General features: G+C 27.7%; 1 protein-coding gene across 2 annotated transcripts; it reads right to left on the reverse strand.

Moving 5' to 3' along the window:
* Positions 1-9,454, reverse strand: LOC109810491 (1,3-beta-glucan synthase component (DUF1218)). Of its 2 annotated transcripts, none has more exons than XM_020373971.3 (4): positions 9,300-9,454; positions 9,081-9,196; positions 1,477-1,679; positions 1-366 (listed from the first exon to the last, which is right to left on the reverse strand). In XM_020373971.3, exons 2-4 carry the CDS (start codon positions 9,168-9,170, stop codon positions 111-113), a joined length of 549 nt encoding a protein of 182 aa, XP_020229560.1. In that variant the 5' UTR covers positions 9,171-9,196; positions 9,300-9,454; the 3' UTR covers positions 1-110. The 2 variants fall into 2 exon arrangements, with proteins under 2 accessions (XP_020229560.1, XP_082924741.1); XM_083068615.1 differs by having other exon boundaries at positions 9,081-9,214; positions 9,300-9,432.
* Between the last annotated feature and the right edge of the window lie 801 nt (positions 9,455-10,255).

A 10,255-nucleotide genomic window follows, 5' to 3' on the forward strand; every position in this document is an offset into this window, starting at 1 on the left:
TAGTTTAAACATGGGTCATTTTCAACCAAGCTTCATGACATAATAGTAATTACAAGTAGGTTTTCACATCCACTGTAGCCAAGTTAATGCAAATAATTGATTTTCCCACACTACAAATTGCCCATTCTAACACCAGTGTCTCGAGCATAGGGAGGGGGACCATTATTAGCTTTTGAAAAACTAACATAATAGAGCTCAGAGGTTATGCCTGTGAAAACAATGAAGGCAGCTCCAGCTGCAAACACACCCTTCCTCAGTGTCTGACATGAAGGGGCTCTCTCTCCCATGAGGTCACGATACTTGGTGTGGTAAGCATTCCTCACAGAACCCGCTAGCAGGCACGAAGCAGCTATGATAAATGTCACCCTGTAATCAATCATCCATACAAAAGATTATAAATAAGGAAAAACAGCATATCTTGTCTTGTCTTGTTTGGTTTCAGGAAGTGCTTTTTTTTTTATCTCTAATCAAAAGTTAAGAATTAATCCTTAAAGAAGTTGAACTCTCCCAACAAATATTTTTTCATACATATCAACTAAACATCGATCGCATCGATCCCTGACTGCATGCTTAAGTGTTTTGTAATCGTATGAAACATAGATAACTCTCTTGTTTGAAATGTCATAAACGTTTATCATAGTGATACCTCTTCGACAAGTGTCAAATGCTTTTAATTAAGTGTCCATACTTCTCATTAAGTATTCGATTCAAAAAAAAATGTCAACTTAGACACTTAATTATGTAGATACATCTTCGATGAGATAGAGAAATTATTAAATAGTTCTGAATTATAAAACCCTAATTAATCTCTGCATAACATATATAATTAAATATTATTAATTTTTTTCTTATAAATTAAAAAACTTAAATGCATAACATTTAATGATTGACAAGGACTATAGACATTTGATTGTTCTAAACTATTTAATAATTTTTTCATTAAGGTGAGACCCACATATAGATGGTTACACACTAGTATTACTATTATTAAAAGAATATTTATTTTTAACTTTTAGAGAAGCCATCTTAAAAAATATAAAATATTGAAAAATATATTGTTGTACCTTAGTATCCTATATATCTTAAACATTAGTATCCTTTTAATCATATCTCGTGTTGTGTCCAATGCTTGTGTTAAGAGTCCGTCCTTGATAGTTGTAACCTATCTTCCGTGTCTCACTAATATTGATAATGTTGCATTATTTTCGTTGTGTTTAGTGTTTTCCAATATTTGTACTAGAACTAGTAAAAGCAATATTGTTATAAGGTAACAGACCGAAAATCTGAGGACAAACTGAACAAAAGGTGACATACTCATAGTTATTATTAGTGAAAACAAAAAACAAAAACAAAAAAGAAATGTCCTTAAAACTAAACAGACCAATTGTTTCTGTGAATTGAAATCAACAAAAGAACAATTTAGAGCAAACATAAAATTTATGATTGCAAGACTAGGATTTGAAAATGGACACATACCAGCTAGTGATGAACAAGCAAATTGCCCATGATCTGGATCCACTGGGTCTCATGGCCTTCCCACAGCACAAGCATTTAGTTACAACCATAATGATCACTTGACTGGCAACTAGGATAAACAAGGACCCCACACCTAGGCCGGTTGCAACGTCTGAGTCATATTGACAGTAGTTTCTCCCTGCAGTGTCTTTAGCTAACGTGGCCTGTCAGAAGAACAAATAGTTACACTCAAGTAAAACCATTTCAACACTGCAAATATTTGATTCCAGTTTTGACTTGTCCCATCACAACTTGGTGGAGAAAATGTTGAACTAGTGTCCTGTATGTACAATGATGAAACTGATTCTATAACGTGTTTTAGAGACCTATCTGTTGCTGAGATGCGTCAACAAATTTTTAATCCTTACCAACTTCGTTTCCCTCAAATCGCAAATAATGCATCTTAGAATTGTGGAATACATTGCAACTAATGTACTAAAATGCAAATTCACTTTGGCTTTTTCCCCTATCTAATGGTGTTGCCAGACAACAATCATAAAGTTCTGCTCTCCATTTTCTACAAGTACACTTGAGGATCTAATCATGAGGGAACATTGATGGGACAAGTTGGTTCTCCTGTCAAAATCTCTTAAAATGGAAATAACGCTCCCACGTTGACTAGAGACTAGAGAAATTAAGGTTATGTCGATATATGTAAGCTACACTCATATAACTGCTCCCAGTACCTTGCCAAATAAGTGGGGAAAAAAATGAGTCTCTGAATAGCTGAACGTTAAAAACCATGCAAACCAATGGTTAAGAATCATTGCAAGTCAGGCACTTGAACATCAAGACTTGTTAAAAATATGAGTCTTGGACTTGTCTTATTTAATTCATTTATAAGTTCTTTTCTCTTTTTCTTTTATCAAACCTAATTCTTCATATATCTACTCGAATCTTCACCACTAAGCCAGCCTTATTGGTTTTCTTTCAAGTCTTTTATAAGCTTATTTAGTATTTTTTTGGTAGCCATCTTTATAATAGATGCAGTAAAAATAGGAATAGAGTAAAAGTCTTTTTTTTATTTGTAAGAAAGTGAGAAGAAAAAAGAAAAAAACACAGTTATGCTCTAGGGAAAGAGATTCTGTGGCATCAATCAATACAAAAGAACTACTGAAAGAAGGACAAATCTGTCAAATAACTAAATCATTGATTATAGATGAGTCATAATGAACTAAAGAGTCTTCACACATGTGACCTCTCAATATATATGGTGAAATGAGATCTGCCACAATCTAGTTTTAAAGGATCTAATGAAATTGATGATAACTATCATTGAATGACAACTAACATCTTCATGAAGAAACACATTGATAGTCACGAGTCAAAACCTTTTGAATATTGAAGTGAGTGATAGATAGCAATAAGTAAAATTATAATTTATGAAGTAATAGCAATATATAAATTATATATTATTATCTACATCTTTCATTTTCTGAACTTGACTTTTTTGTCATTGAAAACACACACAAGTCATTTCACTCATTAGAACGCTTTTAAAGTTAAACTTATAATTTTACCCAAAAAAAAAAAGAAGTTAAACTTATGAAGATCGGACTTAAGTTATGCATATTTAGCTAAATTTTTATGCTTTAGTTTGTCTGGTAAGGTTAACTGAGCTTATTAAACTTAAATAATTCTTGAATAATTCAACTCATTTAAATAAATATCGTACATGTTTTCTTACTGCAAGTACCGGCCTTTTTAGTCTGTATGTCTATGGTAGGTCGGGCCAAAAATTCTTGCACTTCTAAAATGAGGCTCAAGTCCAGCAAAAGCTTGATTTTATATGATTTTTTCCGGAGCTATGCCCAAATCCAAATATGATTGGATCAGACTAAAAAATCATACTAAATTTGTGCTCACAATTTAAAGCCCAAGCCTATATTTCATCAACTAGGTTGAACCAATCACAAACTTGGTAAAGGTTGTGGGACATAACTAATCGGACTAAAAAGCTCATATTCAATTCTAGCTTCCAAAGAAAGACTCAAACTTGGCAAAAGCTCAATTTGTATTGGTTTTGTAGGCTAGGACCAAATCAAAGCATGGTTGGGTCGAACAAAATTTAATCCATCTTAAAAATTTAAAATTTTAATCTTACATTTCATCAAACAAGTTCGGGTTAGGTTAGTTGACCTAATCCATTTTTCACCTCTAGTGAAGATTGAACGAGAGATAGAGGAGAAATATCAAAAGGGACATGACAGTTTCTAAAAACTTAAAACTAGCATTTTCCTTATTCAATACAAAAGATAAGAGATATATGACACAATTAATCAATGTAAACGATGAGATATATCAGAAACAATATATAATAATTTTTATAAAAATTTAAATATTGTGATACTTAATTTTTGTGTCAAAATTTTAAATGTCATATAAGTTAATAATTAGCATTTTTTAAAATTCAAATAAAATAAAACGGAGTATAATTTACAACACCATAACTACACACTTTCACTCAAATCTTCATTCATAAATAAATAAATAAAAAAAGGGAGAACGTGTGTCAGAGCCTATTTGAGAATCCACTCACATTCACCTACAAATTCATCAAGTTGTAAGGCCTTGGTGCTAGAATTATTGCCCTTTCACATGGATCTGACTACCTCACTACATTGAGGCATGTTGAGAAACCTTTTTTGCCCTCAAAATTGCATCGTTTGGGGAGTTTTATTGTGGCTAGAGATGAAATTTCCCTCACCTCTTTTATAATTAAATAAAAAAAATATTTGGATGTAGTTTTTCATGCTCTCTCTTTTGTGCAACCAACACTCACCCATCATGGTAGTAATTTGCATCGATTCCCATTGTTACAAATTTTATGTTTGCTTAAGAGTTAATCTATTATTTTTAATCCTTAATAATTATGAATATGTCATGAATTTTGAATAATTGTATTGTATACAATTTAAAAAATAAATAAAAAAATACCATCCCACTATGCACTTGATATATAAAAATTGTTTTTAATCCTGCTTTTTGTTTGAGTAGAAATGGAATGAAAAACAAAATTATATTTAAAAGAAAGTGGTGGGATAAATAGAGATAGGTGTAGGGATCAAGTTTTTTCAACTCGGCATACGTAACCCATATGCTTAATAGGTTTGGTCCATGGAACTAGCGGGTCACACCATCGTATTATTATTTTAAAAATATAAATTAATTTTAATTGTTAGTTTATTTTGTTGAGAATTTTAATATTTGGTTAATGCAGTTTTTTTTTTTTTTAACTTGTACAAGCAAAATATTTATTATATATAACTAAAATTATAATAAACTATATATAAAAATAAATATTATGTATAAATACAAATCATATTTAAAATTTGTATAATAGTACAATATCATTTTTATTTGTTGATAATTTATTTTAAAAGTATTAAATTTAATTTATAAATTATTATGATAAATAAAAAAATTAGATAAGTTAAACAACTTATATAAACCTTCTCGTTAAAAAAAAATTCATAAAAACACTTTTTATGTCATTTTCTCTTGCCTCTTTTATTGTTTCTATTTAATTATTGGGTTTGAATTTTATTAATTTGTTTATTCTTATTAAATTTTATCAATTATTGACAAGTAAAAACTCACAAAAAAAAATCATAGTTTTGATTCCTTTAGTTAGTTTTTTTTATTTACTTTATAGTTAATTTGACAATTTTAAATTGTTATTTTTTATCATTGGTCAGCGAACTAGCCTATTTAATTAATCCTAAGACATACGGGGCAAACGCAAAGAAATAAAATGCAGCCCATTTATTTGGCACACCAATATGAACAAGTCTTAGTTGAGTCAACAGTCAACACTAGTCCCATTTATTTGGCACACCAATATGAACAAGTCTTAGTTGAGTCAAGAGTCAACACTAGTCGATTAAAGCATTAACCCACCTCTACATAAAAATACTAAATTTTCATTCTCTGTTTTAAGAAAAAAGTAAGAACACATTATTTCAGTGGGACTCACTAAAAAAACCACTCACCTCCCCCCAACTTGGCATGAAAAGAAGGGAAAAATCTCTCCCTTTTTCATTTTGTTCTTTTATTTCTTAAAAATTAAAAAATTATAACATGGAAAATTTAAAAAAAGAAAAAGATAAATAATTTTCTGCTAATAAGAAACAATAGTGTAAAAAGACCACTATTTACTTAGTGTAAAATACTTTTCATATAATTATTTATTTATTTACAACACATCTTTTATCCTCTATTTTTTTTATATTTATGTTATTCTTATTTATTTCCTTTTTATTTTACTCTTAATCTAAACACAGCATTAAGATGGACTGATATATATATTGCTATCTGAAATAGATAACTAAGGTATTGTCATTCCCAAACCCCAAAGATGGGGACACCAATTCTTAATTGGGATCAATAATAAGAATGATGTAAAACAAACTAGAATAAATCATTAATAATAATTAGAATGATGTAAAATTCATATTGGTTGTTATATGTTGTTATCTGAAATAGATAACTAGGTATTGTCATTCCCAAAGATGGGGACACCAATTCATATCTGGGGTCTATAATAAGAATGATGTAAGATAAACTAGAATAAATAATTAATAATAATTAGAATGATGTAAAATTACTTATAATTTGTTGGTATAAATGATAGTAGATTCGGTTTTTTTTTCTTTTCATAAAGGTCTTTAATTTGAATATTGTAGATTAAAAAAATTTGATTGAGAGATAGATCCATTAAAGATTGACAGATAAATTTTCCTATAGAGAAGTCAAATTGGTGATACTTTGTATTAATAGTGTAGTTATAAAAAAGAAAGAATGATGTAAAATTAGTGATAAATACTAAATTGTCCTGATACCTTCCCAAAATGCAAAATAATTATTTTACAAAAAAAAAGGAGTAGTTTAGTAAATTTTGCCTTGCTGAATCCAGTAATCATGTGAAACAACAGATAGAAGTAATTAGAACAGAAACTGGAGTTGTAACTCTGCAACTTGTTCTATGTTGTTCGAATTGCGTCAACTGCAACCTAAATGGACAGGCCCTAAGAGTTTGTATGACAGCATTCTCTGTTTCAAAATTCAAACCTATCTTCGTGTGACATCAGCTACAAGCGTTTGGTAAATGTGTCTATTTATGGAACATAACATGAGTTCTATTTATGAGTTTAGAAAAAGGTACACCTTTATTCCGCTTAAAAGGGTGAAACCAAGCTAATAAAGAATCTTCCATTATGTTATGTCCATGAGCCACATGCTACTTTAACTTTTTAAGTATTAGTAGATTAGTAGAAATTTCAATTTGTGGATGAGAAAGTTTTAGGCACCAATTTCTCCTTTCCATGAGAACATGTAAGAACAATCAAATTGAATTATCTGACCCTTGTTGCTTGAGATCGATACATATTTACTTAGGCTCAGTGTTATACTCTCCATGGTATGAATCTAAACTAAAGCAACTTTTTTATTTTCAACCATCATGTCAATGTCAATGTCAATGTCAATGTCAATGTAATAGGATATCGGCTTTTCCTGAGTGATACGATTGAAATCTCTAATATTCAAACCTAAATTTTCTTCTTGTACTATACCTAACTCACACTTCATATAACAGACATATGCCAACCTACCCCTTAGGCATATGTAAATGTAATGAAAACAATTTTTATTTTTTAAATGTGAAAAACATTAAATTCTGACTGTATAAATTATAATTATACATGGATACTAAAGATAAAAATTTAATTAATAGTAATATGACTAAAAAAATCCATATGCAATTAATCTTGACTATACAAAGTTTAATAATTGATATTCACTGTTCTTGTTTCTCACAACATATAAAGGGAATGTATTTAGTGTGAAAATCATTTTTATGAGAGGTTAGAAGGACAACCTTGAACTGCTCGACTACATATGCATGAATGATAAAAAAAAAATATTTTAAAATCATGTTGTCACATCATAGAGTAATATGACTTTTTTAAAATTTAACATAGTTTATATATCATAATATTGAAGATTCACAATAAAATTTAATGATAAATATTTATCCATTTTACATTCACATAAAAAGTTATATATAAATAAAATTATTAGGTAAGCATGCTTATTTTAAGTAATTTCCAATTTATTTACATAAATTACTTTAAGTAGCTTATGAAAATAGATAAATTATAAGTTACTAATTTTTTGTCATGCTTTTCATTTTTATGTATATCAAATTATTTGAAATTTCTTTTACTTCAAATCAAAGTTTTAAAATTCGGCTTCTACCAGCAAGTCAGACTAATCCAACTGGAAACAGGTTATATGACCAATTTGTTTTAATTATTGGATAGAATATGTACATTAGCCGATGAAAACATCATTAAACCGATGAAAAATCCAGTTCGATCAGAGTAATTTAACTGATTGGACTGTTTCGGTGTTAAGTCTGAGCCTGGCACATGGGAGACACATTGGGTGGTGACAAAATGTACTAAAATTGTTACAAGTAAGAATCAAGCCTGTATTCTGTATATTTATACCAGTGAAGCTTGTTAGGACCCAATGCTGGACTAGATGTATTTTTCAATATACAATACAAAAATATAAAGGTAGTTTTAGACTTGATGAGACTTAAATACGGGTGAATGTCATTATTTAATCTATTTATAATTTAGTTGCTTTGTCAATATTATATTAATTATAATTTTTTAGAAAACTTCTTTAAAATATTATATTATTGAAATTTATAAATAGAAAATATATATAATATGAATGTTTCAAAAAATAATTAATAAAAATTGAATTATGTATTCAATTAGTAACCTATTAAGTTGAACACTAATCATTATTCTAACTGATTTGATATCTGACCCGATTTTTAAAATATTATCTCAAAATAACTAAATATGTCATTTTCTGTCATTTTATATATATTTATCCTTATCCAATTGCTTAACAACTAAGCTTCTCAAACATTTCCAATTCAATAATTTAATTTATAAATTTTCAACTTTTAACTTATAGGTATATCTTATGAGTTTCAACTAACTTGAAAACTTATTTTAATACCTTTTAACTTATTTTCATTTTTCATAGCTACTTCAACTAGTTTACAAAAATTATCTAACTTATAAGCTACTTTTTTTTTCTTCATTTATTTAAAAAGAATTACCTCAAATAATTAAATATATATTTTTATATTAGTTTACATTTATCAACTAACTTTATCATATATTTTCAACTCAATCAATCAACTTAAAAAAAAAAATTAATTCTTAGTTTACAACCTAGAAGGCGTTTTTAACTTATAGGCTAATTTTATTAAACACGGCCTAAATAAGAATTATTGGTTATTTTAAGAAATAAAAACAATAAATTTGAATAATACATCAGTAAATAAATAGTTAAAATTTTATATTACACAATCATTAAAATATATCTATAATCGCTCTCTGTTTCCCTATTGAGATGGTACTATGTGAGCAGAAAAGAAGGCATAGCTAACTAACTAAATCCAGATATTTAAAAATAAATAAATAAAAAAGAAAAAATAGGCGAAAAAAGAAAAGAAAAAGACGAAGAGAGTGACTCACAGTATTCCTCCTCTGCTCTGCAGCAACCGCGAGACCGAAAGCAATCAGATCAAACACGAACACCACCGCCAGTAACAGAGACGAAGCCATACCTCACCCAGCTTAAATCTTAATACCTAACCACAAAAATACCTCTAATTAATTAATTAATTAAACTCTTCAGATTACAACATAACACACAAAAAATAAACTAAAGCAGAACCAGCAATAGCAACATACCAGTAAGAGAGGTGGTTTGAGAGTGATTTTTCTTTGCTCCGAAGCGAATGGGAGAGAAGGAAAGCAAAGCAACTAAAGTATCTAACTTTTCCCTGCGTTTCTAAGCTTTCTGCCGTTTTAATTCCACCAAAAGCGCCTATTTTTATTATATGATATTTTTTATTATTCACTCATATCTTATATTTACTTTAAAAAATTATATGAATACGTTACCCATACATGTATAAAATAAAATTGTTAAGATACATTTAGCGTTAATCCAAAATTAATCTAATGTAATCAGAGATAACCAAAATATCTGTATTTGCAGATTATAGATAAAATACGTATTTAATAACATAAATAGATATTCACGCATAGCATAACAGATATGGATATTTTTTTATCTATTTATAAATAAAACAGATAGATACAATAATATTTATATCTATTAAATAATATTATTTAAATATTTATATTTTTTATATTTTATATTTAAAAGTTATCATTAATTATAAATTTAAAAATTAATATTAATTATTTATTTTTAATATTTTAATATATTTAATATTAAATATAAGTTTAAAATTATTTATAATATTTTTTTAATTTTTAAAATAATTCATAAATACTTATGAATATTTTTTATAAAATTTATGAATATTTATTAAATAAATATTTGCATAAATACGATACAAATTTTTATATAAGAGAATGGATACAAATATATTATGAGTTAATCATTTATACATTGTTAGTATAAATTTTTTTACACTAATAACCAATTATATCTTTAAAATTATTTTATTTTATTTTATTTTATTAAATAAATAATTAACATAATATTATTAAAAAAATATGATTGATTATTAATATATAAAAAATTACATTAACGATATATAAATGAGTAACTCATCTAATATTACTGGCCACATGGATTCATTGTGATCCTTAAATGTATAGTTCGTTTTTGACAT

Source organism: Cajanus cajan, chromosome 2 (genome assembly GCF_000230855.2).
Source record: "Cajanus cajan strain Asha chromosome 2, NIPB_CcT2T_4, whole genome shotgun sequence".
NCBI lineage: Eukaryota > Viridiplantae > Streptophyta > Magnoliopsida > Fabales > Fabaceae > Cajanus > Cajanus cajan.

What these genes read in the sequence shown, in the direction of transcription:
- LOC109810491 (XM_020373971.3), bottom strand. Translation starts at nt 9,170, where the DNA reads ATGGCTTCGTCTCTGTTACTGGCGGTGGTGTTCGTGTTTGATCTGATT. An exon ending in CAGAGCAGAGGAGGAATACT is followed by an intron (nt 1,680 to 9,080) that starts GTGAGTCACTCT and finishes TTCTTCTGACAG; the next exon opens with GCCACGTTAGCTAAAGACAC. An exon ending in TGCTTGTTCATCACTAGCTG is followed by an intron (nt 367 to 1,476) that starts GTATGTGTCCAT and finishes GATTGATTACAG; the next exon opens with GGTGACATTTATCATAGCTG.